Here is a 15,306-nt window from a genome sequence, read left to right on the forward strand (position 1 = left end):
CTCCACCTTGCTTGCCAGTTGCATTCAATTACTCGCTTGTCCTCCACCTTTTTCATCTCGTTTGTTAAATTATCTCTTGCCTGTATCTCTTCATTCTTTATCGTTTGATGTTTGTTAGGCCAGTAATTACTTTTAATTCAGTGTTTATGAGCTGCGGCTGGTATTCATAAACCTTGGTGCCACCAGTTCCACAGTTGCTCATAGATGTCCAAAAGTCAAAGCTGTTGACAGAAGTAGGAGTCATGAACTCAGACTGTATAAAAATCCTGTACTGAAGTTTGCACACTGTAGTGACTGTGAGGAGGAGATATCTGATAGGCTTTCGGCCAGTTGGTTATTAACATGTCTCATTTGGGAGAGGAGAATAGCTGTAAAGGATGTTTTTCTCTGTGGCAGCTGCAGCCATGCTGATGGGAAAACAGGGCAGTATCCACCCACTAGCAGCAGTGAAATTCAGCCTCCTGGTTAGTCACCTTAGCTCATCAGCACCTTGGCCATCCAAGTCTGCAAGCTGAGAAGAGGTCATGAATGGAGAGGGAGACACAAAAGCATGCATATGTAGGCCGACATTAGAAAATAAGGGAAATAATCCCTGGATCATTATCTAATTTAATTGTCTCCTTTAGTTAGGTTCATTGCAAAAGTACATCAAAAATGTCCTTGAGTTGCCCGCCTTTGAATTTGCCCATGTTCCTATTCCTCACCTTTTGTTCTCACCATGCTCACATCTCACAGCACCTCATGTTTTCAAGCATTGGCATCTGGTGGAGCAAACCATGTCCAGTGGGTTAAATTATTGCTAGATGAAAAAGCACAACTCCATTGGCAACTTCATGGCTGCATTAGGAATAGACAGAGTAGGACTTAACCTTGCTGAGCAGAAGAAAAAGATGGCAATTGAGAGTTTTCATCCTAGCACATTCTTCTGGTAATCTAAAACCAACACCAAATATTATTGGAGTTTCAATAGTATCTTAAGAGATGGCAATCTGCAATAATAATGAATCAATGTGTCATAATAATGAATCAATGTGTATTAATAATGAATCAGTGTATCTTTCAAGGAACAAAATTATGTGAGATTTTTCATATACATTTATACCATCTCCATGTAGGTGTATTCATGTTTAAGTGATCAAAATCGATGTATAATTGTATTACAGACTAAATTATGTAACAGTATTTGTGATTTCAAGTTAGGCTTGGGTTTAAATGTGAAAAATGTTTCTGAGCTGCCCGCTTGACACTTGCACTGTAGTGCAGGTCAGATTAAGCCACAGTTTTTTGCTTACATAGGGTTTTTATTACCATTTTCTTTACGAACATTAGCCTTCACAAAAGCATCATGTATAGCAGCATTTAAATCATGGGCAGGTACAAACATGTAACTTCTGGTAATGAGATTCACTTTTAAGAAAACTGAAGAAGTAATGAAATAAACAACAATCATCTCATACTTAAAGTTGCTTTTAAGAAGGAATATTAGGGAACAAAGCGGAAGTGGCACTTTTTTTCTGAATAGCTTTTTGGGGCTAAATCAGCTGACTGGGTGGTTCAGTTGAATCAACTACTAGATTATCCCTAATGCTCAGGTACACATCAAATACCATCGTGTGTAAGTTCCGATATTAAGAAGCACAGTCAGAATGGTGTGTATTCTGCCTAAAACAATTAACTGTTTTGAACAATACCTAAGTTGCTGTATGTTTGTCTCATGCAGGTCATTGTTCATTGTCAGTACTCTTTGCTTTGATAAGCAAAAGTTGTTTTCTTCACTATATATGAAGGAATAATAAGCAGCCGAAATGTAGCCAGCATTACTGAGGCACCTAAACTGTGTTAGTAGAAAGCAAACAGAAAATGTACTGTGCATCTCTAAATGCACTGTGCTTCCAGGAGCTGTTCCATCAGCTTACTGAATGTAATTTAATAGTATTTTCCTTATGAGGTTCTTTCATTTAAAAAAACTAAAATACAGCTGAAGGGCATTTATAATCACTCACTGTTCTTTTCCTCAGAGGTGATTCACAGCTAGGACATAAATTAAGACCAACCTTCCCTTGAGTCATCATGCGTTTGGGAATGCTTTCTTTTCAAGAGCCCAGCTATCCATCAGTGCTTGCTGTTACGGCTGTGCAGCTCCTGGAGTATCTACAGTCCTCCCAGTTTCCAGTGTGACACCATCTCTTTTCTAGAGCTAGTGAGCACAGTAACATGAGAAACTTGGCAAAACAGGAAACTTTACTGTGACTTTTGGTGCTGCTCTTGAGCTGTAGGCTTGCTGAACTCTTCATGATCTCTAAAGGGAGCCTGAGATACCTTGATAATTGTTATCCAGGGCTGTGGTTGGGCAGAGTTGAGTAGCAGTGACAGCTACCTGTCTTGAGAAACAAGTTGCAAAACCTAGAAAATGTCCATCTCTGAGACTGCAGTACCGGAGAGCACAAGCTAACAAACTGAAAGAGTTAGCTCTATAAATAAGCATTCTTGGATTCCTGTTTCGCCCATCCAAACAAAATAAGCACATTTTTAAACAAATCTCCTTGCCTGTCGTTCCCCTTCCCGTGCCTCCCTTGCAGGGCCAGGCAGCTCTCCAGTTTTGCTCTCTACTCCAGCTGCTTTCAGTATCTCTCAGCACTTACTAATCCTATGTGGTATTTCATGAGTAGGGAGGAATGTCTCTTTCTCGGTGTCACCTCCGAAGCTTGTCTCTGGGTCTGTCCCATGACACCAACAGCCCCCAGTTCTTCTCGGGACTGCCCCAGGTCACACATGTGCCCCATACTCCCCATATGCCTGTCTCTCAGTTTCCTCCCCCTGCCCATATGCAGGTTGTGCTTTCTTCCCATTGGAGGGCAGCAGCCAGGGTAAGAGGGAAGGCAGGTAGCCTGCTTTTCTGCTCTCCTTTCCTGTCTCTCTGGCACAAAACATCATTCTGATGGGTTGATCTTGACTGGCTGCCAGATGCCTGCCCAGATGCTCTCACATTCCCCCTCCTTAACAGGACAGAGGGAGAAAATGAGGTGGAAGAGCTTATGGGGCCGAGATCATGGGGACAGTGAGATCACTTACCAGTCCCCATCACAGGCAAAATGGACTCATCATGGGGAAAATTAATTTATTGCTAATTAAAAATAGATAAAGATGGTGAGAACCATGGCCTGCAACCTACTATTTTCGTGGGCTCAACTTCGCTCCTTCACTTCCAGATCCTCTACCTCCCCCTTCCAGACCACTGCAGGGAGATGGGGAATGGAGGTTGGGGTCAGTCCAAACAGTTCCTCTTTGCCACTCCTTCCTTCTCACACTTTTTCCATGCTTGAGTGTGGGCCCTCATGGGCTGCAGTTCCCATCAGATAAGCCAGATATGCTGTGCTCTCTCCATGGTCTGCAGGAGAACCTCTGCTCCACTGTGGCGCACCTTATCCCTCCTTGGTGTCTGCAGGGCTGTTTCTCACTTTCTTCCTCACCCTGCCTGTGTGGCATTTTTTTGCCCTTTCTTAAATATGTTTTTCCCTGAGGCATCACCACCTTGTCTGCAGGGCTCAGCCATGCCCTGGCATGGGTTGGTTGGAGCTGGTAGGAGCCGTCTTTGTCCAGCATGGGGCAGCCCTGGCCTCTCCTCATAGAGACCCCTGCCAGCACTACTGCCATACACTATGGGTACTGTAAGCTGTGGATGGACAAAGCAATCCCGCAGTTCTCAGTCTTCAGGTGTTCGTAAGACCTGGGTCTGTGGGACTTCTTAAAAACAATCTGTGAAAGCCTAGCTGACATCAGTCACCTGAAAGTTTGCTACATGTAATGGTGGAGGGAAGGCTCCTTCAGAGGTTGGCACTGGTGTTGAATTGAGTCAGAAATCAGGACAGCTGGGTTTTTTTGAGTTGAGTAGGGTGACATGGGTCCCAGCCTGGTGTCTCGTGATGAACACTCAGAATGAAACACTGCTCAATGAAGTTTTGCTGCAGTTTTTACTCCCAACTGTCCTGTGTCATACAAAGCAGATCCAGCCCTCTGCCTTCACTTTCTGAAGACAGGCAGAGTCAGTAACTTGAGGGTAAACTGAGGTTTTGATGGGTGTTACATGTGCAGTTTTATTTCAGGTCTGCCATGTGCATTGGTGTAGCCTGTTCACATGCCTGCATGCTGCTGGAGATGCTGTGGCACCCCGAGGTGACTTTGCCGTTCTGTCACTTGATTTTGGGAAGCTCAGTGCAAGCGGTGCTGCCTGGCCCGAGCAAGCGGATGTGTTGTGTGCCCTGATGTTGTTCTGGGACGAGATTAATTTCAGCACACTCATATTAATCCATTATATGTCTCTTTCCAGCACAAATGGACCCCCGAGGCCTATCTCCCAGACAAATTAAAAGTGACAGTGATGATGACGACCTGCCAAATGTGACCTTAGATAGCGTTAATGAAACTGGATCTACAGCGCTCTCCATAGCCAGAGCAGTACAAGAGTAAGTATCGCATTCCCAGGGCAAGATGAGTGTTGCCATGGTGTTCCCAGGCTGAAGGAGGCTCCGACACGGCAGGGGTGTCCCCCTATCTGTGGGTCAGCATACCTGCCAGCATCTCTTCTGTGTATCTTTGCTCGCTTTAGGAAGAGATGGCTGTATCTCTTGTCTCTCTCTCATTTTCTTTTTCTTTCTTTCTGTGTGCCCTCGTTATTAGGTAAAGTTTCATAATGAAATTGTTACTTCCCCTTTATTTACTTGCAGAGCTTTCAGTGTTTTTATGTCCTCTTCAAAGGGAGTCCAAGTCAGGCTTTCACTCAAAAACACATGATTTTCTTTCCTGACTGAAGGCAGCATCAAGGAGTTCATTCTAGTTGCTGTCAATTAGGAGCTACCTACATTTCTCCTGAAGGACAGTGTCACTGAAAGGAAATTAGTGATTTTTAATTAAATTTTGAACAGTTTATCCATTGCTATTATTTTTCTGTGTACTTTTACTCACTGGACAGACAAATAAGTTCTTAATTTAATGTCTGCATTGCTTGTTTAGGAAAAAAAAGGAACAGTTCATCATGAACATTAGCAATTCTGTAGATGCATGAGCTTGCTCAGTCACTGTAGCAGCTGGAAGGGAACCAACTGTGAGGTAAATAAGTATTAATATCCCCATTTTATAGGTGAGGAAAATGAGGTTATGCGTAAAGGTCACCCTGTAGGTCTGAAGCAGAGCTGGAAATAGAACTAGAGCCTCCAGGCACTGAAGCCTGTGCTAGAGCCACAAAGCACATTACTTTATCTGAGAGGTTCAAAATACGGACATTTTGGACATTATTAAAGAAGAAGGGATATAGTAAAGACCATTAGACATTGTTATTATATAACTTATTATAAATGAATTTTTGATGTCTTAATGTGACATCTAAAAAGTAATTCTATTTTGCTTTGCTTTCCTGGCCATCAGTAGCCAAAAGTGCTCATGTTTCCGAGCTGTGTTTGAGGAGGAACTACTTTTTTCATGTTTTCACCAGACAGCTACTAATTCATCTTTTCGTCAAGCACAGTAACTGTGATCCTCAAACCTATGTATTGCCCTTAAATGGAGAAAAGAGGTCTCTAAAGGCAAGGCAGGGCATTGGCTTTCATTGTAATTGACATGCTCCCCTTTTGGATAAAGGTGATAAAGGAAGGGAAGGTTTCTTTACTAGTGACACTATTGCTTGATAGTCAGGCCTCACACGTATTTTGAATTTGCTAGTTACAGCACAAGGCCCTGAAGTGTCAAGTATTTTTTTCTCAGTTTATAGCACACATAATAAGCCAGAAAAGTAAAACAAGTCATCATGATTTTGCACTAAATAGTTCTGTCTAATTAATGAGTAAAGGAATCACAGGGCACTAGAAAGTGCTTCTGCTGTGCAACTGGCAGGCAGATACTGTTCTCCGTGATTGAAATTACTTAAACACTTAGAGAATTGTTCAAACCATGAAAAGCATTTTAGATTTTCCACAATGCATTCCACAGTTTGTGGAGGTAAATGTGTTGGAATATTATTTGGCTGGCTCTGGAGTTTAAGAATTAAATTAAACAACTTAATAATATAACATCAACTCATCCTTGTTATGGGTTTTATTTAAACAGTAATCTGTTAGGTTATTTCAAAAGCCCCGTTAGGAAAATCTAATTTGACTGTGATCTGCAATTTGTCTTCTTCTTGACTTCATTCTCAGTCACAGACACCACATACACAGCTGCTGAGCTGAAAAGAGACATTAGCACATTATACCTACTTCACTCAGTCCATTTCTGTTGCGGTCTATGATACAGTGCCTCACAGGCAGACCCTCTTCTGAATCTGGGTATCTAACACATACCTTAATATTAGACATCTAGCAAAGCAGTCCACTGAAAATAAAAGTCCGCATTCTACGTACCCTTGGTGCAGAGAGGAAAGTGCCTTTGAAGCCTTCCAAAGGGAGATCCTGTGTGCTCAATTTTAGAATCTAAACTTAGCAGACAGGAATTTCCTCTGAGGACGCGGAAAGGCACCTACTGTTCTGTACTGGGCAGTGTAGGGGCATGCATAGAAAGACTGCTTCAGTAGGCGGTAAAGCATAGGTCTATACTAAGTGCTGAAATGAGGTAGGCTGTACCTCAGAGTCCAGAATACTGTCACACAGAGTGTGTTCTTCTAAAGTGAGCTTGTAAGCTCTTCCTTGTGAACAGTTATGCAGTTACTAACAAAAATAACTTCTTGCATATACTGGCTCAGAGGTGGAGCGTGGTACCTCCAAAGGGATAGCAGGATCCTTTCCTTCAGTTGCTGTTGTGCAATCTTGTCTTTGTTAAGCAAAATACCAAGCCAAATTTGCAGATGCTGGTGGCAAGTTAGCAGTTGACCTTCTCCTGGTTGCTTTTCGGACATGTTTTAAGTTATCCTGCATAAGGTTTATAATCACGTATATATGTATATATTTGCCTATTGTTGCCTCTTTTCAAAGAGCAGAAAAGGATTTCAAATACCCTATGGGGGATTGGTTTGGTGAGGCTCCTGACTTCCTTGTGTGCTATCTGTGGGGTTCAGGATTCATCTTGCTTAGTTAGACATCTGCAACATAGGTGTCTCATCCAAGCTAGTTTATCTTGCCGCCCTGCATATGGACCAGATAGCAGGTGGTGTGTCTGGGCGATAATTCATTTGACCTATCCTAGCTGTCTAATTTAGGGAGGGAGAGAAGCACTCAAGCCCATGAGCTCCCGTTCCTCTCCATTAACTGCAGACAGTGCAGACAGCTGCCTGGGACACATGTGTCATCACTGCAGATCTCTGGTGTGAGGTGGGGGTACAGCAATCCACGGCACTTGACTGGAGAGTCAGCGTGCCAGAAGCTGGGAGTGACAGGATGATACTGAATGCTCCACATCTTCCCTTGGATCTAAATCTGCCAGGTGGGGTTAGCAATACCAAGGTTTTAACCACGAGCTGAAGGAAATTAACTTACCAGTGTTTGGGGAGGAACTGTTGTTTTAATACAGCCATTTTTAAGCTTGTTGTCTTGGAAGTTACCCTTATGTGGCTGGGTCACAGGGCAGTTTGGAATCCCTGCATGACAGCTTTGTTTTTCATGTCCTCTAAAAGCGGCATGTTGCTGCTTTGTTTCAGGTCCACTAAAGTCTTACAAGAAAAAAATCCTTACCAATAAAAATTATAACAATCAGACACTAAGAGCCACATGTTTGGCATTAGTTTTTATTCGCATAAACAGAATGTAATTGCCTGCATATTTGTAAAATGACCAAGTATGACTATTTTTTCTCAGAGAAATTGCCTTCTTGCTGCCAGCTTTATATTGGCTGAGCTTCCAGACTTCTCAGTAGTTCTTTGGAATGACTTCATAGTCCTTCCTCAGCAAACCCAATCAATAATGTAAAGTTACAGATAAACAAAGTCGTTATTTCAAGCAGGGTACTTTGATGAAATTTCTTTATGTGGCAGTGCTGCTTTATGGCAGTTGCTGTGCCTTACCATAATATAGTCTAAGAATAATTTATTAATCTCAGATAATATGCTCTGGCTGATAATAAATATTGCAGCAATATGTAGATTTCTGTGGTCTTTGCATTGTAAGCAGCATTTCATCCGTTTTGTTGCGTGTTTTACAAACTCGATTTGACATGTAGCTCTCTAACAAAGAGCAGATTTGCCTCTATGCCTGACACTACAAATGCTTATTAACACAGCAAGTATAGCATCATATATTCAGGGTCAAATCTCAGACATGCTCTAGAAATCTTTATGAAGCCAAGGGAGGAAAGGGTGTTAGTCGAGCCATAGAAGACCAGTAAAACTTTTTAAAGGCTTCTCTCAGAGGCAGCATGCTGTTTCCTCAGCCTTGCAGTCATTCCATCCCTAGGCAGCCCTGATACAATGGGGCTTGGGAGCCATCTCCATGGTACATAGTAAGGAAACCCTGAACAGTACAGTCATCTTCTTTCCCTACACATTTGTGCAGTAAAGTATGTTATTTTACAGCATGGAGCTCTCTCTCCCTGAACACACAAGGTAAGATTTCCTGCTTTCAGAGGCTGAGGGCAGAACTGGGAGAGGCAGAGGGTGATTTTTAGCCTGAACTCTTGGTCAGTATATTGGTGAAAATCCAAAGAGCCAGAAATTCCTCCTTCTTATAGATTTTTTTCCTCCTTAGAGGTTGTAGGCTGAGGGATCTCCTTTGCCAAAACCATCTTTTTCTTTCAAATAACATCAAGGAATAGATGGACTATGCATATAAACTGTGCATATAAACAAGAAGCTTAAGGTAGCTTCTTGTTTTTCTGGGATAACAGAGAGAGAGGAAATCCTGAATACTTACAGTTACAGCTGCAGTTAATTCATAGAAATGTGATTTGTCATTTGGATGTGACTGTGGTGACCTTTAGCATGAACTCTTCTTTGCACTGAGCTGGGTGCCGCTGAGTGCTTGCATGAAAATGAGATTAGGGGCTTTGACCCTACCCCCATTCTCTTTGGTTACGCTTTGCAATTGATATATTGATGCTAATGTGATCATGTTACTTTATTTTTAAATTCTGCTGGCTTTTCTAGATTAGAATGGTTTGCATTATTGCAATGCAGTGGAAGATAGTTTTAGTGAGAAAGAAATTCCTCAGCAGACAGGCAGCATAGCCACGGTACCACTGTAGTCTTAAATAGGGATGTATTTTTGAAGTCTTGTTATTTTCTCCTTAGATCAGTTTTTTCTCCCTCTTCTTCTTCAGTGTAAATCAGCTTTTGTGGTTGTTTTTATCTCTTCTGAGGTTTATAACTGCGTTCTCACCAACCATTCATTTTCTACACTGATATTTTCTGTTTTCCTGCTTCAGCTGCAATCATCCCAATTATGATAAATATGATAAATAATTTCCAATTATTGTGATAAAGTGTAAAATTACATTCATTTTACTGTTTGCACATCTGTATTCAACGTGTTTCTGTGATACCCTACCCATGGCAGGGGGGTTGGAACTAGATGATCTGAAGGTCCTTTCCAACCCTGAGTATTCTATGATTCTGTGATTACTACCGATGTGCTATTCACCATATGGAACTTTCAACTTAGTTTTTCCTTCTACTTGCAGACAAAATACTTTGTCGTGAGTCTCCAAGAAGTGTAAGTGAGGGTATTTTGGCAGTACTTGTGTGAACTTTGTTCCACTCTCCTCTGGTACATCTGCCCTCCATGGACAAGTGCTCATTTTAAAACTGGCACAGTTGGGTGGGGATTTTACACATGGAGAACAGACTAGTGCTGGTCGAGAATTTCCCAGTAAAACATTTTTTTTCACTGGAGGATGCTAATTGATCTAGAGCAAAATTGTGGATATACATCAGTTTCAATTTTACTTTTCTTGTGAAGATTTCCCAAGTCTGGGATGCATTTTCCCATTGCATTGAGGCTTTAGAACAGAAGATCGCACAGTTGCTGTAATGCTCATGGGAGAAATTGGACTCCACACTCAGAAAGAACTGCCCATGGGCTTCCCATCTCCCCACAGGCTGTTACACAGCGGTGCTTCTCAACTTCCTGCAGAGTCACTCTGCAAACTGAACTGAGTCATTAAACATTAACAGAGGGAGGGGTGTGTGCTGATACATGAGTGAAAGATGCTGGTTATGTAGAGCCCTGTAAGGCAAGCAGTCATCTGTACTGCAGTTGATACCCCCCTCCCCCCGTCATTATTTCAGGGGTATTTGTGTTCTAGTTTTGTGCTATTTTTTGTCAGCAGTCTTAGATACATATCCTGTGGCAGAAAAGGTTTATCAGTGAAAAGTGTTGCTGGGTTGGAAGTTGGCTAATGACCCAAAGGTGCTATTGAGGTGACAGAGGTGTGCTGTGTCTCAGCTACCTCTGTGCAGTACTGGTGTCCTGGTTTTGGCTGTAATGGTTATTTTTGTCCTTCTTAGTCCAGTTTGGACATAGCCTTGCAGCAGGGTTCATCTCTCACAATGTAATCTACCTAAAAGCTAGGCTCCAGGGTTCTAGATTTCCCTCAGAGAAGAGATGTGCATACTTCTAGGTCCAGCCATCTCATCAGTTGTGATCACCTACCTTTAGGAGGTGCCTGCCTTCTCCAGTGGTTATTTATAAGGACCCTGGACAAACAGCTTAGGGAGAGTGATGATAAAACTTAACACTATTGAAGTTATATATGAGGAACCCCCTCTGTGTTTTTCTAAGGCCATGCCAGAAGTCTGTGACTCAAGAAGAAACTTAGCCAGTACATTTACACTTTGGGTATGGCAACTACTATAGGTGTGATTTCTCCTACCTACTTGCAGTTCAGATAACTTTCTGAAGAAGTACTGACTTCTTCTTGTCCTGGGTTTAGCAGTGGCAGTCATTTTTGTCTTTCTTGGTAGCTGGTGCAGGGCTGTGTTTTGACTTTCAGCTGGGAACAGAGCTGAAAAACAATGATGTTTTGGTTTGGCCAAGGCCTTTGTGGGCCTCATGCTCTGCCAGGGAGGAGGGGAGCCGGGAGGAAGCAGAGACAGGACACCTGACCCAAACTGACCAAAGAGGTATTCCATACCACAGCACGTCATGCCCAGGCTGTAATTGGGAGTTACCCAGAAGGACTAGGTGGACGGCAGGGTTGGAGGAGGTATCGGTCGGTGCTTGGTCAGGCTGAGGGGGGCGAGTTATCGGTCGGCTGGTGATGGGGTGTTGTATTCTCTTCCCTTGTTATTTCCTTTATCATTACTATTATTGGTGGTAGCAGTAGTGATTTGTGTTATACCTTAGTTACTAAACTGTTCTTATCTCAACCCGTGGGAGTTGCATTTCTTTTTGATTCTCCTCCCCGTCCCTTCAGGAGTAAGGGGAGGGTAAGAAAGGGGGGGAGTGGGTAAAAAGCTGTCTGGCATTGGTTAAACCACTACACTTCTACAGTTTATTTATATAGCACTTCATAAACTTTCTTCAAGCAAAATTTGGAATCTCAGAATTCTGTGAATGTATATAAAAGTGAATGTGCCTAAAGCTGTACGAAGGACTTCTACTGCAAGAGCTTGAAAGCCCTTATATGCCTTTGGAAATTGCTCTTTAGTACTAATTCTGAGCCTTTGGTCTTAGTAATCCAAATGAGCCTGTTGTAAAAAGGCTTAATAGCCTGGCAGTTGGGCAGTAAAATCAAAGGATGCCATTCTGTGCATGCACAGAGATTCTACAATTTTTGGTATGGAAATTCAGTGGTATAAATCCCAGAGCTTTTTGCCAAGATAACAGATTTCCCGTCAGCCAGCAATCATTAGGAACAAGGGCCAGGTAGGCAGCAACTGTAAATCAAAAGCAGCTTCTACAGAGAAACTGGCATTGCTGCCTGCTTTGAAAGGATGGTATTGCTGAAATGACAGTGTATTAGGAGATAGAGGTATTGTTAAATTGTTTCCTGAAGAAAGCTAATTTGAAAGTAGAAGTGCTTTTAGCTTGGTCTACACAGAATTATATTTTCCTGTCTCCCCTGTAACAGTGAATTACCTTGAATGTTGAGTAGATCTAAAGCAAGGCCACATTGCCATTAGAATGTCTGGGTTTTTTCCTCTGGAATCTCTCTGAAGTCCTAGGCATTGCTCTTCAATACATACTTTACCACACCATTGCTAGGAGTAACATTCTCCTAAGAGAAATATTTAAATTAGGTGAATAATAAGCTGGAAGAACCAAGGAATCCTGGTTCTGTAAAGTCCAGAGGAGTTTTACCATTAACTTCATTGGGTCTGATGATTAACCCTGAAGCTGTAACAGGAGTCTGGATGCTAAAAAGAAAAAAGTAAGTTAACACTTAGAGTATTTTTGAGGCCAATATGGTTCAGAAAGAGAGGCATTTGTAACACATATGGGTTCATAAATACCTTTATGTATGTCTCTTTCATTACCTTTTTCTGTCACAAGCAAACTTGAAAGATCTTGTTTCCCAGCATCAGTTCAATGTCTATATTGAATAGTCTCTTATAATTATCTTTTCACAAAATAGACAAAATTTGTTAATTAATTTAAATTTTAGTCTATGAAGTGCCAGTCATTTCCAAGTGGTTATCAGACGTTGCCATTATTGGGATTTTGCATTACTAAACATGTTTACAGAAATGTGTTTTGGAATAAAATGCCTCAAAACAATAGTGAATGATTATAATTCATATAGCATTTTTTATCTTTGGAGGGCTTTGCAAACATTCACTAATTAAATCGTACAGGTCTCTCGTGTGTTCAAATATTATAATTATCAGCAGGTTAGTGACTTGCTTAAGGCCATACAGCAAAACAGAGGATGAGTTGGGATCAGGGACGTCTGCCTTCTAGTCCCATGCTTAATCCACTACAATGTGTTGCTCCAGAGTGAAGCTTGAGTCATTAATGGTTAGGTACGTGAAATGCATCTTATTGATAGGGAGGCTGGCATTATGTAGTTGCTCGAAGAGCATGACACTCAAGAATGAATTATAAATAACATTATGCATTACTGCTACCCAGTTAGCGGCTTGTACATCTATTTGGCATCTGTTTCCTCAACGATTTGTTATTCAGCTTTTTCTCTTTTTTTTTCTTTCTAAATCAGCACAGAAAGAGGGGAAGAGCTTTGTGCATTAAGAAATTCAGAGCTGTAGCAAATACACATCAGTGTGGATTAGATAGCAGAACAGTGCCAGAAAAAGGCACAATAAAACTACCTCAGTGAACTGCTACCTTGACTTACTGATAAGAAAAAGAAAGAGCATTGTCCTCTGCTGTCACTTGAACCAAAATTACTTCTTTTTTCATTATCTAGATCAGATAAGTTTTTATCTTTCCTTTTCCATAAGGCAGTTCCTGTGATTTTCTGACAGACAAACATGCAGCACAATTAAATCTTAATAGCAGTGCTTATACTGATTTATGGAAAAATGTTCCTGAATGTTTAGATCAGTGCATGCAAAACCACAAAAAAGGCTGTGTAGGTCACAGGTACATAAACCGTGCAAAGGAGGGCACTATGAAGAGGGGAACACTATTCAGTAAGGCATAATTGGGTGAGCCTGTGAATACAGGAATCTAAAAACATAAGCAAACCACATTTTTTTCTGCTATTTTCCTTTCTCATGCACAACGGGAAAGGATTGTGCTGTATTTTCCCGTTTCTTAGTTCAGTCCTTTTTCACTAGTAGTGACTCCAATGAAACTTAATTTCTCATAGCAAGCTCTTTTTAGACTGGAGATAAAAAGGAGTGAAAGGAAGTTCTTGAATAATGGATATGGAAGTGTTTTGTCCTGAGCCTGTGTGCCAAGGAGGTGTTGTTCTCCATGTGTATGTGACTGAGGACATAAGTGTTACTATTTTGGACATACAAAGAAAAGGATAATTGGAGCTTAAAGTTACCATACTTATGAAATTTCTTTAGCCAAAATAAAATGAATTGAAGGCTGAAAAAAAGAGTAAAGCAAAGCAATGGCTGAGATAATAGCATCTAATCCTGAGGTGTATCAGAAGTGATGATAGTCATAAGTTTTCAGAGTCAAGCTGAGCACCTTCATTGTTTTAGCAGTGACAAACCAAAGATGTGTGAAGAAATAACATGCTTTTATTTATTTACCCTTCTGGGATATACTGAGTTGCAACAGGACACAGTGGTGCAAGGAAATAGAAAAACTGAGGCAGGCAGAAAATAAGGAAGTGCATCCTAGGAGGCAGCAATGGCCGAAGCACTCTTGCCTTGCGTGTATCACTAAGCTCAGGCAATGTGGAGCAGGCTGGCAGGCGCTGAGATCAGAGTCTGCCCTAGAAAGTGCTCATTCTAAAGCCTGTCTACAGTATCTGCTGCTGGCAGAAATCTCCAGCCTTATAAACAGAGCCTGGAAACTGAAATAACCTGGAAATGACCAGAAACTGCCAGCAGGCATCAAAAGAAATACTTGCATTTATGTACTTGTTAAGAGGCAGCAGGAGTCTCAGTCTTGTCAGAGTATCACCCTCAATTATTTGCTTTAAAAATACAATATTTAGCATAGGGCTGGAATACTGTGTGATAAATGAGAGACACACAGTGCTGTCAGAGAGATGGCTTCATGTAAAATTCACCGAGGTGTGTCTGTTATGACCTGATGGCCATTGCCATTTCTGTGACCTGTTGCTTATCATGACCAAAGAGTCAAACCATTTATAAATAACTTTACAGGAGGAACTGGAATAATGACCAAAATCTCAGTCACAAATATTCAAAAGCAGAGTAACAGGATAATGTTGTATAATTAATTATTTGCTGAAAACTCTTTACACAGCTGAACAGGCTGAGAGAGTTGGGCTTGTTTAGTCCGGAGAAGAGAAGGCTCGAGACACCATAGAACAGCCTTTCAAAACCTTAAGGGACCCTACCAGAAATTTGAAGAGGGACTTTATACGAGGGCAGGTAGTGATATGACAAAGGGGAATGGCTTTAAGCTAGAAGAAGGGAGATTTAGATTAGATACTAGGAAAAAAAAATCATTACTCTGAGCGTGGTGAGACACTGGCGCAGGTTGCTCAGAGAATTCATGGCTGCCCTAATCCCTGGCAGTATTAAAGGCCAGGTTGGATGGGGTTTTGAGTAACCTGGTCTAGTGGAAGGTGTCCCTGCCCATGGCATGGGGGTTGGAACTAGATAATCTTTAAGACCCCTTCCAACCTATACCAATATATGATTCTATGATTTCTTTTGCACTCAACATTTCTGCTTCTGAAGTACTTGCTGTCCGTATCACCACATCGTTTCTGAGATTCTTAGCCACTACTAAGGCATAATCAAAATAAAACATGTTTTTCCTCTTGCTTGGGAAGAAG

The 15,306-nt window shown here is 41.5% G+C and overlaps 1 protein-coding gene across 4 annotated transcripts in view; it reads left to right on the top strand.

The window, feature by feature from the left end:
• The window catches only part of KLF12 (KLF transcription factor 12), a 245,384-nt gene that overhangs the window by 167,246 nt on the left and 62,832 nt on the right, over window positions 1-15,306 (top strand). For all 4 annotated transcript variants that reach the window (XM_061367760.1, XM_061367761.1, XM_061367762.1 and 1 more), the window contains one exon: window positions 4,328-4,463. In XM_061367760.1, coding sequence (XP_061223744.1) covers window positions 4,328-4,463 — 136 coding nt within the window. The remainder of the gene's footprint in view (window positions 1-4,327; window positions 4,464-15,306) is intronic.

Source organism: Neopsephotus bourkii, unplaced genomic scaffold (assembly GCF_033783945.1).
Source record: "Neopsephotus bourkii isolate Nb327-2 ecotype Australia unplaced genomic scaffold, CSIRO-AGI_Nbou_v1 NB_1394, whole genome shotgun sequence".
In the NCBI taxonomy this organism is placed as follows: domain Eukaryota; kingdom Metazoa; phylum Chordata; class Aves; order Psittaciformes; family Psittacidae; genus Neopsephotus; species Neopsephotus bourkii.